We start from the raw sequence: 20,977 nt of genomic DNA on the forward strand, positions 1-20,977 counted from the left end.
ACAATGTGCATGTAAAAAATTACTTTAATGGCAGTTAATCATCCCTATAAGGAAAATATGGTCATGGTAAGTGTGTTTTGCTATTCAGGATTGTCATAATTTGGAAGGTTTAATCACTATTGCTCCCTCAGCTTCCCCAATCACAAGAAATGCCCTAACCATGCCACATCCAGCTCTTCCCATCCCTAACTACAGTATGATACGTCCTGTACTACCAATGACACACCCACGGTTCCCCCCCAGTCACAAAACCTGAGAGTCACTTCCTGTCCCAGAAACTCTTCAGGAATTGTTGATAAAAAAAAAAAGTATTTTTGTATAGAGACTTATTTAGAATAATCCAAAATGTTAGAATTAAAAGAAGCCATCCATATTTTTCAAGCCCTGGTCTATAATTTACAAATTTTACATCTTTCCCTGCAGCACAGTTGTGTCATTGCAGTATTGCCTCCATTCCATTCAATACATTATTTCAGCTTTACTTTAATTGGGCTAAATAGTTTCTATACTATATACTGCAAATGTTCAATGTAATTGATGTTTCATATTCATATTGGGGTTTTCAAACACCAGTAAAGATATTACTTTCTTCTGTTAAGTGTGATCAGTCCACGGGTCATCATTACTTCTGGGATATTACTCCTCCCCAACAGGAAGTGCAAGAGGATTCACCCAGCAGAGCTGCATATAGCTCCTCCCCTCTACGTCACTCCCAGTCATTCTCTTGCACCCAACGACTAGATAGGATGTGTGAGAGGACTATGGTGATTTTATTTAGTTTTATTTCTTCAATCAAACGTTTGTTATTTTTAATAGCACCGGAGTGTGTTATTCCTTCTCTGGTAGAGTTTGAAGAAGAATCTACCAGAGTTTTTTCTATGATTTTAGCCGGAGTAGTTAAGATCATATTGCTGTTTCTCGGCCATCTGAGGAGAGGTAAACTTCAGATCAGGGGACAGCGGGCAGATTAATCTGCAAAGAGGTATGTAGCAGCTTTTATTTTCCGACAATGGAATTGATGAGAAAATCCTGCCATACCAATATAATATCATGTATGTATATTTTACATTTGAGTATTCTGGGGAATGGTACTTCACTGGAATTACACTGTGTATATAAGACTTTAGCCTATTTGCAAGCAACAGGCTTTTTAATAACTCTTAATTTATGTTAAATGTTTTTGCTGGAATGTAAAATCGTTTTCATTTTCTGAGGTACTGGGTGAATAAAATGTTTGGGCACTATTTTTCCACTTGGCAGTTGCTTGATCTAATTCTGACAGTTTACTGATCTCTCTCACTGTTGTGTGTGAGGGGGAGGGGCCTTTTTTTGGCGCTTTTGCTACGCATCAAAAATTTCAGTCAGAAGCTCATTGTTTTTTCCTGCATGTTCCGGTTCATCTTACAGAACTCAGGGGTCTTCAAAGCTTGTTTGAGGGAAGTAATCTTCACAACAGAGCTGTGAGATTGTAGTTGACTGTGATAAAAAAACGTTTATTCTTTAACTTTTTTATGCCATTAGGGTTAGTTATTCTTTGCTAATGGGAACAAGCCTTTGCTAAAATTGTGTTTTGTTTTTACAAAGTTTGATGCTGTAACCTTTTCAGTTTATTGATTTCAACTGTCATATATCTTTCTGTGCTTCTTAGGCACAGTACGTTTTTCATTGTATTTTACTTGAATAATATTTCCAAGTTGCAAGTTTAGTTGCTAGTGTGTTAAACGTGTCTGATTCAGAGGATGAGACCTGTACTATTTGTGCTAACGCCAAAGTTGAGCCCAATAGAAATTTATGTACTAACTGTATTGATGCTGCTTTAAATAAAAGTCAATCTGTACAAATTGAACAAATTTCACCAAACAACGAGGGGAGAGTTATGCCGACTAACTCGCCTCACGTGACAGTACCTGCATCTCCCGCTCGGGAGGTGCGCGATATTGTGGCGCCCAGTACATCTGGGCGGCCATTACAAATAACATTACAAGATATGGCTACTGTTATGACTGAGGTTTTGGCTAAATTACCAGAGCTAAGAGGCAAGCGTGATCACTCAGAGTGCGCTGATAATGCTAGGGCCATGTCAGATACTGCGTCACAACTTGCAGAACATGAGGACGGAGAGCTTCATTCTGCGGCTGACGGTTCTGATCCAAACAGATTGGATTCAGATATTTCAAATTTTAAATTTAAGCTGGAAAACCTCCGTGTATTACTAGGGGAGGTGTTAGCGGCTCTGAATGATTGTAACACAGTTGCAATACCAGAGAAAATGTGTAGGTTGGATAAATATTTTGCTGTACCAACAAGTACTGACGTTTTTCCTATACCTAAGAGACTAACTGAAATTATTACTAAGGAGTGGGATAGACCCGGTGTGCCGTTCTCACCCCCTCCGATATTTAGAAAGATGTTTCCAATAGACACCACCACACGGGACTTATGGCAAACGGTCCCTAAGGTGGAGGGAGCAGTTTCTACTTTAGCTAAGCGTACCACTATCCCGGTGGAGGATAGCTGTGCCTTTTCAGATCCAATGGATAAAAAGTTAGAGGGTTACCTTAAGAAAATGTTTGTTCAACAAGGTTTTATATTGCAACCCCTTGCATGCATTGCGCCGGTCACGGCTGCAGCGGCATTCTGGATTGAGTCTCTGGAAGACAACCTTAGTTCAGCTACTCTGGACGACATTACGGACAGGCTTAGAATCCTTAAGCTAGCTAATTCATTCATTTCGGAAGCCGTAGTACATTTAACTAAACTTACGGCTAAGAATTCCGGATTCGCCATTCAGGCGCGCAGAGCACTGTGGCTAAAATCCTGGTCAGCTGATGTAACTTCTAAGTCCAAATTACTTAATATACCTTTCAAAGGGCAGACCTTATTTGGGCCCGGTTTGAAAGAAATTATCGCTGACATTACAGGAGGTAAGGGCCACGCCCTGCCTCAAGACAGAGCCAAACCTAAGGCTAGACAGTCTAATTTTCGTTCCTTTCGGAATTTCAAAGCAGGAGCAGCATCAACTTCCACTGCTCCAAAACAAGAAGGATCTGTTGCTCGCTACAGACAAAGCTGGAGACCTAACCAGTCTTGGAACAAGGGCAAGCAGGCCAGGAAACCTGCTGCTGCCCCTAAAACAGCATGAATTGAGGGCCCCCGATCCGGGATCGGATCTAGTGGGGGGCAGACTTTCTCTCTTCGCCCAGGCTTGGGCAAGAGATGTCCAGGACCCCTGGGCGCTAGAGATAATATCTCAGGGATACCTTCTGGACTTCAAATTCTCTCCTCCAAGAGAGAGATTTCATCTGTCAAGGTTGTCAACAAACCAAACAAAGAAAGAGGCGTTTCTACGCTGCGTACAAGAACTTTTGTTAATGGGAGTAATCCATCCAGTTCCACGGTCGGAACAGGGACAAGGGTTTTACTCAAATCTGTTTGTGGTTCCCAAAAAAGAGGGAACTTTCAGACCAATCCTGGATTTAAAGATCCTAAACAAATTCCTAAGCGTTCCATCGTTCAAAATGGAGATTATTCGGACAATTTTACCCATGATCCAAAAGGGTCAGTACATGACCACAGTGGATTTAAAGGATGCTTACCTTCACATACCGATTCACAAAGATCATTACCGGTATCTAAGGTTTGCCTTCCTAGACAGGCATTACCAGTTTGTAGCTCTTCCATTCGGATTGGCTACAGCTCCAAGAATCTTCACAAAGGTTCTGGGTGCTCTTCTGGCGGTACTAAGACCGCGGGGAATCTCGGTAGCTCCGTACCTAGACGACATTCTGATACAAGCTTCAAGCTTTCAAACTGCCAAGTCTCATACAGAGTTAGTACTGGCTTTTCTAAGGTCACATGGATGGAAGGTGAACGAAAAGAAAAGTTCACTCGTTCCACTCACAAGAGTTCCCTTCCTGGGGACTCTTATAGATTCTGTAGAAATGAAGATTTACCTGACAGAGGACAGGTTAACAAGACTTCAAAGTGCTTGCCGCACCCTTCATTCCATTCAACACCCGTCAGTGGCTCAATGCATGGAGGTAATCGGCTTAATGGTAGCGGCAATGGACATAGTTCCCTTTGCTCGCTTACACCTCAGACCACTGCAACTGTGCATGCTAAGTCAGTGGAATGGGGATTACTCAGATTTGTCCCCTTCTCTGAATCTGGATCAAGAGACCAGAAATTCTCTTCTATGGTGGCTTTCTCGGCCACATCTGTCCAGGGGGATGCCATTCAGCAGACCAGACTGGACAATTGTAACAACAGACGCCAGCCTTCTAGGTTGGGGTGCCGTCTGGAATTCTCTGAAAGCTCAGGGACAATGGAGTCAGGAGGAGAGTCTCCTGCCAATAAACATTCTGGAATTGAGAGCAGTTCTCAATGCCCTCCTGGCTTGGCCCCAGTTGACAACTCGGGGGTTCATCAGGTTTCAGTCGGACAACATCACGACGGTAGCTTACATCAACCATCAGGGAGGGACAAGAAGCTCCCTAGCAATGATGGAAGTATCAAAGATAATTCGCTGGGCAGAGTCTCACTCTTGCCACCTGTCAGCAATCCACATTCCGGGAGTGGAGAACTGGGAGGCGGATTTCTTAAGTCGTCAGACTTTTCATCCGGGGGGAGTGGGAGCTTCATCCGGAGGTCTTTGCCCAAATACTTCGACGTTGGGGCAAACCAGAGATAGATCTCATGGCGTCTCGACAGAACGCCAAGCTTCCTCGTTACGGGTCCAGATCCAGGGATCCAGGAGCAGTCCTGATAGATGCCCTGACAGCACCTTGGGACTTCAGGATGGCTTACGTGTTTCCACCCTTCCCGATGCTTCCTCGATTGATTGCCAGAATCAAACAGGAGAGAGCATCAGTGATTCTAATAGCACCTGCATGGCCACGCAGGACTTGGTATGCAGACCTGGTGGACATGTCATCCTGTCCACCTTGGTCTCTACCTCTGAAACAGGATCTCCTGATACAGGGTCCTTTCAAACATCAAAATCTAACTTCTCTGAAGCTGACTGCTTGGAAATTGAACGCTTGATTTTATCAAGACGTGGGTTTTCTGAGTCAGTTATTGATACCTTAATACAGGCTAGGAAGCCTGTTACCAGAAGGATTTACCATAAGATATGGCGTAAATACCTATATTGGTGTGAATCCAAAGGTTACTCTTGGAGTAAGGTTAGGATTCCTAGGATATTGTCTTTTCTACAAGAAGGTTTAGAAAAGGGTTTATCTGCTAGTTCATTAAAGGGACAGATCTCAGCTCTGTCCATTCTGTTACACAAACGTCTGTCAGAAGTTCCAGACGTTCAGGCTTTTTGTCAGGCTTTGGCCAGGATTAAGCCTGTGTTTAAAACTGTTGCTCCGCCATGGAGCTTAAACCTTGTTCTTAACGTTTTACAGGGCGTTCCGTTTGAACCCCTTCATTCCATTGATATAAAGTTGTTATCTTGGAAAGTTCTATTTTTAATGGCTATTTCCTCGGCTCGAAGAGTCTCTGAGTTATCAGCCTTACATTGTGATTCTCCTTATTTGATTTTTCATTCGGATAAGGTAGTTCTGCGTACTAAACCTGGGTTCTTACCTAAGGTAGTCACTAACAGGAATATCAATCAAGAGATTGTTGTTCCTTCTTTGTGTCCAAATCCTTCTTCGAAGAAGGAACGTCTACTGCACAATCTGGACGTAGTTCGTGCCCTAAAATTTTACTTACAGGCAACTAAGGAATTTCGACAAACGTCTTCTCTGTTTGTCGTTTACTCTGGTCAGAGGAGAGGTCAAAAGGCTTCTGCTACCTCTCTTTCCTTTTGGCTTCGTAGCATAATACGTTTAGCTTATGAGACTGCTGGACAGCAGCCTCCTGAAAGAATTACAGCTCATTCTACTAGAGCTGTGGCTTCCACTTGGGCCTTCAAGAATGAGGCCTCTGTTGAACAGATTTGCAAGGCTGCAACTTGGTCTTCGCTTCATACTTTTTCCAAATTTTACAAATTTGACACTTTTGCTTCCTCGGAGGCTATTTTTGGGAGAAAGGTTCTTCAGGCAGTGGTTCCTTCTGTATAAAGAGCCTGCCTATCCCTCCCGTCATCCGTGTACTTTTGCTTTGGTATTGGTATCCCAGAAGTAATGATGACCCGTGGACTGATCACACTTAACAGAAGAAAACATAATTTATGCTTACCTGATAAATTCCTTTCTTCTGTAGTGTGATCAGTCCACGGCCCGCCCTGTTTTTTTTAAGGTAGGTAAATATTTTTTAAATTATACTCCAGTCACCACTACACCCTTGGCTTCTCCTTTCTCGTTGGTCCTTGGTCGAATGACTGGGAGTGACGTAGAGGGGAGGAGCTATATGCAGCTCTGCTGGGTGAATCCTCTTGCACTTCCTGTTGGGGAGGAGTAATATCCCAGAAGTAATGATGACCCGTGGACTGATCACACTACAGAAGAAAGGAATTTATCAGGTAAGCATAAATTATGTTTTTTGTACTTTCTTTATACTGTTTATTCTAAACATTTACAAATTTCCAGGAGTAAATGGGTGATGTTTGCTTATGGTTGGGCATTACGTATATATTAATAAAAGATATGCCAAGTCAATAATTGTAAGGTGCTAATGACGCAATTGTTAGATATTTAACTAAGATGAAGAATGAGTTTCATTATATGATATGCTAAAAATATGGTTTCCAGTATGGAAATTAAAATTCAGTAGCAAATAAATATGAAAAATAGAAATTTAAATTATATTTTTGTTTTGTTCCTGCATTTTTCTTCATTGAGACATGAACTGTGCTCCTGGGGGGTTTTAAGGTTGTCATAGATGTGACAGCTTAACGACATGAACATATTATTTATTAATCCTCAAAATGTGACCTAGAAAACAAATGACAAGTTAATTTATTCCACCTCTGATTTTGTTTCCTATATGAAAATAAAACTGATTATGCTAAGGGTAATTTAACTAATCATTAAAAGTAAAGACAAAAAATTATATTTACTTCTAAATTTTAAGGGACATTTAACAAAAAAAACTGTTGCAGATGACTAATTAAACATAAAAAATATTTCATATTTGGAGGCAAAAAGTCAAATTAAAGCTGTTTTAGTTTGCTAGTGAAACTAATAAACAATGTAAGTTTGTGTACAATTTATTCTGAGGGCCTGAACATCTAAAACTCAGTGGCATTTTGGAGCACTATATTGCAACATGTGTTTCTCTCCTTCCTATCCAGAACCCTGCATAGTGAGATAACGGCTGTCAATCTAAAACTTCCTTTCTAAAATTCTTTAAAGTATCTTATTGTACTGATGAGACTTCTTAGATAATCTTGCATACGGCAGGGGTCAAGTACTACATAAAAAGTGTCTGAACTCACCAAGACTTCTACCCCCTTACAATTAATATTGTTTTACACACACACACACACTGTATTTATATGTATATAATCTATACACTTTGGTTAATGAAAGCAAATTAAAACCAATGAAGGGTTGAATAGTTGACTTTGGGCCTGAGACTACTCCTCTGTCATAGAGTCTAACCCACTTAAGGTGCAATAGTCCTATTTCTGCTGAGGGGAGCTAAATAACCCCAGAGCAAGCCACAGAGAAATGTAAGTGATCACACAGCAGGACCGCTGACAGGCTTGCATTTAGTGTATTGTAGGAAGTGTTACTGCCCATTACTAGAGGATCTCACTATCCCTCTAGCCAGACTGTGCTCCAGCTCCTCTCACCAGCAGCAGCAGTGTTTAATGAAGTATTTCTGTTTTCTGTCCAAAGGGAACTTAGTTCCTCCTGCACAAATAGTGCAGGAACTCCGTTCCCATGCTTTCCCGCTGGGCTTGACCCCTGCCTTACAGTATACAGACAAAATATAATTCCACTCATGACAGAATACATTTTTTAAATAAAAATACTGATTTTAAAACATCCTCTTTTATATGTAACAAAGAAAAAATTACTTCAATGTTTTTTTTTGTTTTTTTTAATAGGAAAATAAAAGTGCAAAAAGAAAATGTTCACATAAGTTGTGCTATTGCTTGCATTAAATATGTGCAAAGGTTTTCCAGAGCAGTGATGCACTAGTGGGAGCTAGCTAAACACGTGTTAAGCCAATGACAAGAGGTATATGTATGTACCCCCCATTTACCAGCTAGCTCCCAGTAGTGCATTGCTGCTTCTAAACCCACCTTGGTGTGCTTTTCAACAAAGAATATCAAGAAACAATGTAAATTTGATAACAGAAGTACATTGAAATGTCTCTTAAAATCTGTCTGAACCATGAACATTTATTTTTTACATTCATGTACCATTTAAAAAAGTTTCTTTAATTGTATTTGTTTGCAGGAGGATAACTGGACTTTCCAACATAAAAATTATACAAATCTCATGTGGACATTTTCATTCCATTGCTCTTTCAGAAGGTAAATAATACAAGCAATGGCCTCTAATTTGACTTTAAATAAAAGCATTTGAATCTCCTAAGATGTATTGATTTTGCTTTTAATGATGATAACTAGGACTCAAGGACAAATATGTTTGGCATATAGGAAATTCAAGACACAATTTTGTTTTCTTAAATTAACTCAGATATAAAAATTATGAAATTATAAATAAGTTCCACTGACTCAAGCATTATTTGCTCTCTTTCTCTTTCTTTTTGTGTGTGCAAGATTTGCATATCTAGGTATTGTTCATTCCTAAGTATATTGGGTTTTCTTTAAAAGTGGTGCGCTATTTAGCGCTCCCACTCTAGTGTAAACATTACTGCAATAGAGTGTATAACAACTTGAAAGTAAAATCCAACGTGCGCTTACCAAATGAACTTCGGATATCACGACCACGCTAACTTATTCTCCCCATAGACTTCAATGGAAGGCCTAGATGAAAACACCTTGCACTTATCACTTGCATGCTAACTCAACAGGAGTTATTAATATTTCACATTCCAATTTTTTTTACATACAGAAAAATGTATTTTTATTTTATATATATAAACCCAGCCTCTGCTCCGGAAAATGTTGCACCCAGTCACTAGCAGGATTCCTGTTTCCTGTGCATTTAAAGGACCATGTTGAATCAGAAATGCCAGTGCTATCTAAAACCTTACTTCCCACAGTACCTTCTGGTACTGAGGATACAGATGGGTTCACAACTATTTATGAAGATTCGAACTCCGATGAGTTAGAGCCCCAGACTGCAGTCTGGAAGAGGGGTCCTTGAGTCCCTAACCATGTGTCCAACCTCTTCAAACTCTACAAGCCAAGAACTACAGTAAAATCACAAGACTGTTCTATGGCTGCTCTGTAAAGAGTCTATTGTAAAAAGGTCATGTTTTGAAACGATTCCTCTAGATTGTACTTTTGCTTCGGATGGAACATTAGTCTTTAAAATTGACCTGCAAGTCTATGAAAAGGTAAAGGCCATGTAGAGGAGGGTGCACGAGATCGAACCTGAGACATCTGGTGCTGATTTTCTCTCAGTCTCGGGGGCCGATTTATCACAGCCTGAATGTACCTGTTTCCGCGCGAGCCTTCAGGCTTCTTAAGAATGCTGCTCCTTAACTCATCCGCCACCTCTGAGGCGGCGGACAGCAATCAGCCCGATCGCATATGATCGGGTTGATTGACACCCCCTGCTAGCGGCCGATTGGCCGTGAATCTGTAGAGGGAGGTATTGCACAAGCATTTCACAAGAAATGCTTGTGCAATGATAAATGCCAACAGCGTATGCTGTCTGCATTTATCGATGTGCGATGGACATGATCCGCTACAGCGGATCATGTCTGTCCGCACCATGATAAATCTACCCCATGGCTTCAAGTGGGCACTCTAGTCTCGGCCTTGAGTGGGCACTCTAGTCTCGGCCTTGAGTGGGCACTCTAGTCTCGGCCTTGAGTGGGCACTCTAGTCTCGGCCTTGAGTGGGCACTCTAGTCTCGGCCTTGAGTGGGCACTCTAGTCTCGGCCTTGAGTGGGCACTCTAGTCTCGGCCTCGAGTGGGCACTATAGTCTCGGCCTCGAGTGGGCACTCTAGTCTCTGCCTCGAGTGGGCACTCTAGTCTCGGCCTCGAGTGGGCACTCTAGTCTCGGCCTCGAGTGGGCATTCTAGTCTCGGCCTCGAGTGGGCACTCTAGTCTCGGCCTCGAGTGGGCACTCTAGTCTCGGCCTCGAGTGGGCACTCTAGTCTCAGCCTTGAGTGGGCACTCTAGTCTCGGCCTCGAGTGGGCACTCTAGTCTCGGCCTCGAGTGGGCACTCTAGTCTCGGCCTCGAGTGGGCACTCTAGTCTCGGCCTCGAGTGGGCACTCTAGTCTCGGCCTCGAGTGGGCACTCTAGTCTCGGCCTCGAGTGGGCACTCTAGTCTCGGCCTCGAGTGGGCACTCTGGCCTCGAGTGGGCACTCTGGCCTCGAGTGGGCACTCTGGCCTCGAGTGAGCACTCTGGCCTCGAGTGGGCACTCTAGCCTCGGCCTCGAGTGGGCACTCCTGTCTCGACCTTAAAGTGGACACTGTTTCTCTGAGTCTTCAGTTCCTGTACAATAAAACTTGCTTTGTCTACCTGTTTATTCAGTCATGCCTAAAAGGGGTAGTTCCGCTAAGAAGTCTATTCCTCTGGCCCCTTTTAGAGCACAAGACGACCTTAAATCTGACACTACCTTACATGAGCTCCAAAACCCTGAACCCACTCCCATGAGGATGATACTATATATCTATAGGAATATATAAAGGTATAGGTATATATGGAGATTATATATATATATATATATATATATATATATATATATATATATATATATATATATATATATATATACTGTATTTTAAGGATGAAAATAAAACTTTTTGTTGTATGTGAAGAACACTGGAATGTGAAATAAAAAAAGTTTAAGAATATTTATATGAATAATTTTTATAAGATATTATTTGTATGAGTGTAACAGTATATTTAAATGTATTTCTCTTTCCAATGGCATGAAGAGTCCACAATTCCATTCTAATTACTAGTGTGAATTCAACCACCAGGAGGAGGCAAAGAACACACAGTTTTTATTTGTTTTTTTTCCATATTTATTTCATAGAAAAATACCATGGAGAAAGGACTGGATTTATCTGGGACCTGCTTCCCTCAGGAGGGGTTTGTTTTTCATTTTATATATATATATATATATATATATATATATATATATATATATACACTGTATATATATCCGCAAGTTTGGGATATTTGCGGCGGAGCAGCTTCCTGGGTTAAGAGCAACCAAGACACAGAATTGCCGCTATATAGCCTTATGACTGGTCAGAGTAAAGGTAAAGACCCAGGCTTTAGGGGTGTGGGGACCCTGCATATTTTACCCTCATGCTCCTATCCCTGCCCAGTCAGTTTTTACAGTCTTTTTCTCTTTATATCAGAGAAAAAAATCTTTTATGGGTGTCTGTGTACTTTTTATTTTCCTCAGAGGGTCAGGGGAGCTGTTTAAATATGTTTAATCCTGAAGAGCAGGCTGCTTTTAAAATAAAGATAGCAAGCTAACAAAGAAAATTGATAATAGGAGTAAATTAGAAAGTTGCTTAAAATTGCATGCTCTATCTGAATCATGAAAGAAAATTTTTTTGGTTCAGTGTCCCTTTAAGTAGTCTTGTCAGCCTCTAAGTTAGAGCAATGATGAAAGTTAGAGTCTAGAGATGCAGGGAGAGTTTTTCTCCGAAACCATCCAGACTCATATTAACAGCTCCTTAAGCAATCAGCGTTGACGAGTTTCGCTGCCTGCTTTCTTTACCTAAGTCCATGTCAGAAACACTGCTACCATCTGTCAAACTTGAAGGACCGTGTTACTGTTCCACGGCATAGATTCCGGTAAGATTGTTTCATTTTTACACACATTTTAACGATAGAAGACCGGGTCACAGTGTGACTCCTTTATCTTTATGGAATCAAGGGTTAATATCTCCTGAGGGGGATTTTTGAACAGGGTTTTTTTTAATCATATTTGTTATGTGATTTCGACTGCTTATGTGTAAGAGACGTTTGGGCTCATAGGCTGATATGGAAAGTACAGGTTGTTTTTCATTTTGAGAGCTGCAGTTTTATTAAACTGGCGCGTTTTTCCTTAGCAAGGGCGGTCCTGCATGATGCACCATGTGACCGGGCGTGGTCATGGTTTATTTCCATTTCTGATTCCTGAACGAGTTTCTGCGGAGAGAAGCAAATTCTCTACCTGTCTGGGTCATAGGAGGTGGTGAGTGCCCCAGCCATTGGGAGTAAAAGGTGCCAGTTGTATGAAATTGTTCCTGAAATGGTATTATACCCCTTCCAGACTTTCGCAGATGTTTCCTACAACATCCTCTCTCTGTTGGAGGGAATGCGAACTAAGAGGCTCAGATATACATATATGGTGGGACTGCCCAAAATTAAAACCCATATAGAATCAAATATCTAACCTTTGCTCTACTCTTGGGCTAACTGTCTCGCTCACCCCTGAGATTGCTTTACTACACATGTTCCCACGAAGTGTCCCGACTCCCCTGTCTAAGCTGATAATCTTTATTCTTGCGGCCATGAAGTTGGCGATAGCGAGAGCATGGAAGCAGACCCAGCCTCCAGATATTACAGCTGTCACCTCTATAATGCAGATGTATGCCAAGATGGAACAAAGTTTTTACTTTAGTATGGACAAGGAGGACCTCTATTGGCAGATTTGGGAACCCTGGTTTAGCTATCAGGAAGACTGTAGACAAGCACGCAGACACGATGCGGTCCCTAGACGCCCCCATTAGTGTAATTTAGTTCTAAAATTTGATGTGAATCTGCTACCTAATTTAGTATTTAGATTTAGAATAGCATGCCTGCGTTTACTTCTGAGAGAAGTTTTGGCGATGCTAGAGGTTCCCAGTACTGATCCGTCAGTTGATTCTATGTCCTCTAAATCAGATAGCGATCTTGACTAGACGAGTAGAGAGGGATGGAGATCCTATTCCTTATCATCCAGATATAATTTTATTTTTATTTGTTATTTGGAATCCCAATTCTGAGCTCTACGGGGGGTTTGTGTCGTAGGACAGGCTGGACCTCTTTCTCAAACATTGGTGTGTCCGGTCCACGGCGTCATCCTTACTTGTGGGATATTCTCTTCCCCAACAGGAAATGGCAAAGAGTCCCAGCAAAGCTGGTCACATGATCCCTCCTAGGCTCCGCCCACCCCAGTCATTCTCTTTGCCGTTGCACAGGCAACATCTCCACGGAGATGGTTAAGAGTTTTTTGGTGTTTAAATGTAGTTTTTATTCTTCTATCAAGTGTTTGTTATTTTAAAATAGTGCTGGTATGTACTATTTACTCTGAAACAGACAAGGATGAAGATTTCTGTTTGTAAGAGGAAGATGATTTTAGCAGACAGTAACTAAAATCGGTTGCTGTTTCCACACAGGACTGTTGAGATGAAGTAACTTCAGTTGGGGGAAACAGCAGACTTTTCTGCTTAAGGTATGACTAGCCATATTTCTAACAAGACCATGTAATGCTGGAAGGCTGTCATTTCCCCTCATGGGGACCGGTAAGCCATTTTCTTAGTCAAACATAAAAGAATAAAGGGCTTAAAAAAGGGCTTAAAAACTGGTAGACATTTTTATGGGCTAAAACGATTGCTTTATTGGGGCACATTATGCAGATTCTAGCTAATAATTGGCATTATAATCTTGGGGAACGTTTAAAAAACGGCAGGCACTGTGTTGGACACCTTTTTTAGTCTGGGGGCCTTTCTAGTTATAGACTGAGCCTCATTTTCGCTCCATTACTGCGCAGTTGTTTTTGGAGAGCAAGGCATGCAGATGTATGTGTGAGGATCTAAGAATCACTAAAAAAGCTTCTAGAAGGCGTCATTTGGTATTGTATTCCCCTCTGGGCTTGGTTGGGTCTCAGCAAAGCATATAGCTGGGACTGTATAGGGGTTAAATTTAAAAACGGCTCCGGTTCTGTTATTTTAAGGGTTAAAGCTCTGAAATTTGGTGTGCAATACTTTTAATGCTTTAAGACACTGTGGTGAAATTTTGGTAATTTGAACAATTCCTTCATACTTTTTCACATATTCAGTAATAAAGTGTTTTCAGTTTGAAATTTAAAGAGACAGTAACGGTTTTATTTTAAAACGTTTTTTGTGCTTTGTTGACAAGTTTAAGCCTGTTTAACATGTCTGTACCATCAGATAAACTATGTTCTATATGTATGAAAGCCAATGTGTCTCCCCATTTAAATTTATGTGATAATTGTGCCATAGTGTCCAAACAAAGTAAGGACAGTAATGCCACAGATAATGATATTGCCCAAGATGATTCCTCAAATGAGGGGAGTAAACATGATACTACATCATCCCCTACTGTGTCTACACCAGTTTTGCCCACACTGGAGGCCCCTAGTACATCTAGTGCGCCAATACTTATTACCATGCAACAATTAACGGCTGTAATGGATAACTCCATAGCAAATCTTTTATCCAAAATGCCTACTTATCAGAGAAAGCGCGATTGCTCTGTTTTAAACACTGAAGAGCAAGAGGGCGCTGATGATAACTGTTCTGACATACCCTCACACCAATCTCAAGGGGCCATGAGGGAGGTTTTGTCTGATGGAGAAATCTCAGATTCAGAAAAAATTTCTCATCAAGCTGAACCTGATGTTGTGACATTTAAATTTAAATTAGAACATCTCCACGCACTGCTTAAGGAGGTGTTATCTACTCTGGATGATTGTGACAATTTGGTCATTCCAGAGAAATTATGTAAGATGGACAAGTTCCACGAGGTTCCGGTGCCCCCCAACGCTTTTCCTATACCCAAGCGGGTGGCGGGCATAGTAAATAAAGAGTGGGAAAAGCCCGGCATACCTTTTGTTCCCCCCCTATATTTAAGAAATTATTTCCTATAGTCGACCCCAGAAAGGACTTATGGCAGACAGTCCCCAAGGTCGAGGGGGCGGTTTCTACTCTAAACAAACGCACTACTATTCCTATCGAAGATAGTTGTGCTTTCAAAGATCCTATGGATAAAAAATTAGAGGGTTTGCTTAAAAAGATTTTTGTACAGCAAGGTTACCTTCTAAAACCAATTTCATGCATTGTTCCTGTCACTACGGCAGCCTGTTTCTGGTTCGAGGAACTAGAAAAGTCGCTCAGTAAAGAATCTTCGTATGAGGAGGTTATGGACAGAGTTCAAGCACTTAAATTGGCTAACTCTTTTGTTTTAGATGCCGCTTTGCAATTAGCTAGATTAGCGGCGAAAAATTCAGGGTTTGCTATTGTGGCGCGCAGAGCACTTTGGCTAAAGTCTTGGTCAGCGGATGTGTCTTCCAAGACAAAATTGCTTAACATTCCTTTCAAAGGTAAAACATTATTTGGACCAGATGTGAAAGAGATTATTTCAGACATCACTGGGGGAAAGGGCCACGCCCTCCCACAGGATAGGTCTTTCAAGGCTAAAAATAAGCCTAATTTTCGTCCCTTTCGCAGAAACGGACCAGCCTCTAATTCTGCATCCTCTAAGCAAGAGGTTAATACTTCACAACCCAAACCAGCCTGGAAACCAATGCAAGGCTGGAACAAGGGTAAGCAGGCCAAGAAGCCTACCACTGCTACCAAAACAGCATGAAGGGATAGCCCCCGATCCGGGACCGGATCTAGTGGGGGGCAGACTCTCTCTCTTTGCTCAGGCTTGGGCAAGAGATGTTCAGGATCCTTGGGCGCTAGAAATAGTTTCTCAAGGTTATCTCCTAGAATTCAAGGAACTACCCCCAAGGGGAAGGTTCCACAGGTCTCACTTATCTTCAAACCAAATAAAGAGACAGGCATTCTTACATTGTGTAGAAGACCTGTTAAAGATGGGAGTGATACATCCAGTTCCAATAAGAGAACAAGGAATGGGATTTTATTCCAATCTGTTCGTAGTTCCCAAAAAAGAGGGAACATTCAGACCAATTTTAGATCTGAAGATCCTAAACAAATTTCTCAGGGTACCATCGTTCAAAATGGAAACTATTCGAACGATCCTACCCACCATCCAGGAAAGTCAATTTATGACTACCGTGGATTTAAAGGATGCGTACCTACATATTCCTTTCCACAAGGAACATCATCAGTTCCTAAGGTTCGCTTTTCTGGACAAGCATTACCAGTTTGTGGCACTTCCATTCGGATTAGCCACTGCTCCAAGGATTTTCACAAAGGTACTAGGGTCCCTTCTAGCGGTTCTAAGACCAAGGGGCATTGCAGTAGTACCTTACTTGGACGACATCCTAATTAAAGCGTCGTCCCTGTCAAGAGCAAAGGCTCATACGGACATCGTCCTAGCCTTTCTCAGATCTCACGGATGGAAGGTGAACAAAGAAAAAAGTTCTCTGTCCCCATCAACAAGAGTTCCCTTCTTGGGAACAATAATAGATTCCTTAGAAATGAGGATTTTTCTGACAGAGGTCAGAAAATCAAAACTTCTAAGCTCTTGTCAAGTACTTCATTCTGTTCCTCGTCCTTCCATAGCGCAGTGCATGGAAGTAATAGGATTGATGGTTGCAACAATGGACATAGTTCCTTTTGCACGAATTCATCTAAGACCATTACAACTGTGCATGCTCAGACAGTGGAATGGGGATTATACAGACTTGTCTCTGATGATTCAAGTAGATCAAAAGACCAGAGATTCACTCCATTGGTGGCTGACCCTGGACAATCTGTCACAGGGAATGAGCTTCCGCAGACCAGAGTGGGTCATTGTCACGACCGACGCCAGTCTAGTGGGCTGGGGCGCGGTCTGGGAATCCCTGAAAGCTCAGGGTCTATGGTCTCGGGAAGAGTCTCTTCTCCCGATAAACATTCTGGAACTGAGAGCGATATTCAATGCTCTCAGAGCTTGGCCTCAACTAGCAAAGGCCAAATTCATAAGGTTTCAATCAGACAACATGACGACCGTTGCATTTATCAATCATCAGGGGGGAACAAGGAGTTCCCTGGCGATGAAAGAAGTGACCAAGATAATTCAATGGGCGGAGGATCACTCCTGCCACTTGTCTGCGATCCACATCCCAGGAGTGGAAAATTGGGAAGCGGATTTTCTGAGTCGTCAGACATTCCATCCGGGGGAGTGGGAACTCCATCCGGAAATCTTTGCCCAAATAACTCAATTATGGGGCATTCCAGACATGGATCTGATGGCGTCTCGTCAGAACTTCAAGGTTCCTTGCTACGGGTCCAGATCCAGGGATCCCAAGGCGACTCTAGTAGATGCACTAGTAGCACCTTGGACCTTCAACCTAGCTTATGTATTCCCACCGTTTCCTCTCATTCCCAGGCTGGTAGCCAGGATCAATCAGGAGAGGGCCTCAGTGATCTTGATAGCTCCTGCGTGACCACGCAGGACTTGGTATGCAGACCTGGTGAATATGTCATCGGCTCCACCATGGAAGCTACCTTTGAGACAGGACCTTCTTGTTCAGGGTCCATTCGAACATCCGAATCTGGTTTCCCTCCAACTGACGGCTTGGAGATTGAACGCTTGATTTTATCAAAGCGTGGGTTTTCAGATTCTGTAATAGATACTCTGATTCAGGCTAGAAAGCCTGTAACTAGAAAAATTTACCATAAAATATGGAAAAAATATATCTGTTGGTGTGAATCCAAAGGATTCCCATGGAACAAGATAAAAATTCCTAAGATTCTATCCTTTCTACAAGAAGGTTTGGAGAAAGGATTATCTGCAAGTTCTCTAAAGGGACAGATCTCTGCTTTATCTGTTTTACTTCACAAAAGACTGGCAGCCGTGCCAGATGTTCAAGCATTTGTTCAGGCTCTGGTTAGGATCAAGCCTGTTTACAGACCTTTGACTCCTCCCTGGAGTCTAAATCTAGTTCTTTCAGTTCTTCAAGGGGTTCCGTTTGAACCTTTACATTCCATAGATATTAAGTTACTATCTTGGAAAGTTTTGTTTTTAGTTGCAATTTCTTCTGCTAGAAGAGTTTCAGAGTTATCTGCTCTGCAGTGTTCTCCGCCCTATCTGGTGTTCCATGCAGATAAGGTGGTTTTGCGTACTAAGCCTGGTTTTCTTCCGAAAGTTGTTTCTAACAAAAATATTAACCAGGAGATAGTTGTACCTTCTTTGTGTCCGAATCCAGTTTCAAAGAAGGAACGTTTGTTACACAATTTGGACGTAGTCTGTGCTCTAAAATTCTATTTAGAGGCTACTAAAGATTTCAGACAAACATCTTCCTTGTTTGTTGTTTATTCTGGTAAAAGGAGAGGTCAAAAAGCGACTTCTACCTCTCTTTCCTTTTGGCTTAAAAGCATTATCCGATTGGCTTATGAGACTGCCGGACGGCAGCCTCCCGAAAGAATCACAGCTCACTCCACTAGGGCTGTGGCTTCCACATGGGCCTTCAAGAACGAGGCTTCTGTTGACCAGATATGTAAGGCAGCGACTTGGTCTTCACTGCACACTTTTGCCAAATTTTACAAATTTGATACTTTTGCTTCTTCGGAGGCTATTTTTGGGAGAAAGGTTTTGCAAGCTGTGGTTCCTTCCGTTTAGGTGACCTGATTTGCTCCCTCCCTTCATCCGTGTCCTAAAGCTTTGGTATTGGTTCCCACAAGTAAGGATGACGCCGTGGACCGGACACACCAATGTTGGAGAAAACAGAATTTATGCTTACCTGATAAATTACTTTCTCCAACGGTGTGTCCGGTCCACGGCCCGCCCTGGTTTTTTTAATCAGGTCTGATGAATTATTTTCTCTAACTACAGTCACCACGATATCATATGGTTTTGTTTTTGTTTTTAGAGCCCTGGATTGTTGTAGAACGTCCTTTTAGGAAGACGTTTCATCAATGGGTCTTTTTGTACTAACGACTTTGATGGTCGCAATTGTTGGAGACTTCTGGTGGAAGCTTCTAGGTCTCTGTTCGGGGTGATGTTTCCCTCAATAATTTCAAGACAATGTTTAAGCCTCAGAGCTTATTTTTCTTTGTTTGATTATTCTCAGTTTTTTTCTAGCGTTGCTGGAACTCAAGAATTTTCTGTTTAGCCCTTGGGTGTTCTGACAGATATGTTGTATCCTAATTGACAGGCAGGACCTGTTTTGGATACTAGTTAAGTCTGCTCTTTCTTTCTACATGAGATGGATTTATTTCTAGATGTTCCAGTCCAGACAGAGCAGGTCCATCTATCCTAGATGACAGTCAGGACCTGTTTAGGTACAATCTTGGGTGGGCGCTTGATTTGATGCTGGATCATATTGGAATCAAGCATCCCAGGGACCGGAGCTAGGCTTCACATTCTGTTCTGGGCAAGTTGTTTCCTCTCTTGAGTTTGCCTTTCGGCAGAAAGAGGGAAATTGCAAGTGACTTTTGGAGTCATTGTCCCGGTACCTATCGCACGGTGTGATCACTTTCATTCCACGGTTGGGGCATGGACCTTTAAGGGGAGGGACCTCCCGTCCTATTTGGATTGTATGATTATCAAGCAGAGCTTATTAGATCTCCTTCTTGAGGGAATATATAAGGTTCTCTCTACCTTTGTTCAGTTTTCATCCTTTTGAACATGCCGGGTCTTAGGGACCGTATCTTCCAGTAAACCCTGTTCTGATCCTAGGGTTTTTTTCTGGGATCGGGGGTTTAATGTGGAAGTATCCTGCTTCCAGTTTATTTATAGTAGCTCCCGGGTCTATGCGGTTCTAGTTTTTCTTTCCATCTTCTGCTAGTAGACTTTTAAGGATTTTCTCTTGTCTTTTTCGATCCTCAGAGTTGGATCTAGACCTGAGTTTCTGGTGTAGGCACCAGGGTGGACCATTGGATGCTGATTTGGTCTTACAGACAGGAAGATTTTTCTTCAGTCTGCAAAGTTGGAGTTTTCCACAATGGGTTATGCCTTCCAGTCCCCCTTCCAGACTTCATTGGCACTGTGGTGGAGGGGGAGGTATTCAGCTGAGGCCGAGTCTTCGGCATATCGTTGGTAAATCCGTCTTAGCTGACCTACATGAAATACCGGGTGGGGAACTCGATCTCCAGGGTCTTGTCAGTTCTCCCTGTACGATGGGACCTTTCTTTTAGCTCTCCCGGGGCGTTTTTGACTTTGTCACTTCCCTGTCAGTGGGAAGAGAGTGTTCTATGGGGGTCCGTGGATCAGGAGTTTCCTTCATATTATTACTAAGGTTCCTCAGTTGAGCATTCTGCTCTGAGAATTTGGTCTTTTGGGTTCATACTATTTGGGACCTCTCAGTGGGTAGATCCTTTTCTGTGAAAGAAAGTTCCTCCTATGTCGACGGAAGGGTCTCGAGTTTCGTGGTGAGCAGAGGCCCACTATGGATCATTGTTTGCGATCCACTCTATGGACAGCTTTTCTGGAACGGATGTTCACTACAATCATTCCTTTAATCGGACTATCCGAAGGGTTTCGAATGTTTGTATCCGAATGGGTAGTCTTATTAAGATTCTCAGAGCGTCCGTACTTATCCCATATTTCCCCTTAGGGGGTCGTGGTCGGGGATCTTCAGTCAGAGCAAATGGATCCTTAACGGGGCTTGGAAGGCCTATTTTAATCTTCTCCTTTAGACCATGTCTCTCTTTGTTGAGAATGGCCTGATCATGTGTGACTGATTGCTCCGTTGATTCCCGCAAGTTCGTATTGCGGTTTAGGGGCTTCATTGCCATTGGATGTGCCTTGTTGCAGGGATCTGATGGGTCAAGGTTCCTTGCATCATGGGATATTATTCTCTGAGGCGGATTGCGAGAAGTTGCGTGGTCTTAGCCTAAAGAATTTTTTTCTGAAGGGTTACGGTCCCTTCCTTCACCTCGTAGCTGGTCCCTCGTCATCTATCATAGGTGTGGAGATCCACCCTTTGTCCTTCGTCCTTGCTCTCTACTGAGTCCAGGATTTTTTTTCTTTATTTTCATCCAGGATGATCTGGAGAATGGACTGCCTAGCTAGTTTTTCTTGTTAGAGC

The 20,977-nt window shown here is 42.3% G+C and overlaps 1 protein-coding gene across 2 annotated transcripts in view; it reads left to right on the forward strand.

Annotated features, from left to right (window-relative positions):
- LOC128649891 (probable E3 ubiquitin-protein ligase HERC6) overlaps positions 1 to 20,977 on the forward strand; it is a 282,469-nt gene that overhangs the window by 29,990 nt on the left and 231,502 nt on the right. For both annotated transcript variants that reach the window (XM_053703418.1, XM_053703419.1), the window contains exon 3: positions 8,358 to 8,434. In XM_053703418.1, coding sequence (XP_053559393.1) covers positions 8,358 to 8,434 — 77 coding nt within the window. The remainder of the gene's footprint in view (positions 1 to 8,357; positions 8,435 to 20,977) is intronic.

The sequence above is a fragment of the Bombina bombina genome, chromosome 2, assembly GCF_027579735.1.
Source record: "Bombina bombina isolate aBomBom1 chromosome 2, aBomBom1.pri, whole genome shotgun sequence".
Classification (NCBI taxonomy): Eukaryota; Metazoa; Chordata; class Amphibia; order Anura; family Bombinatoridae; genus Bombina; species Bombina bombina.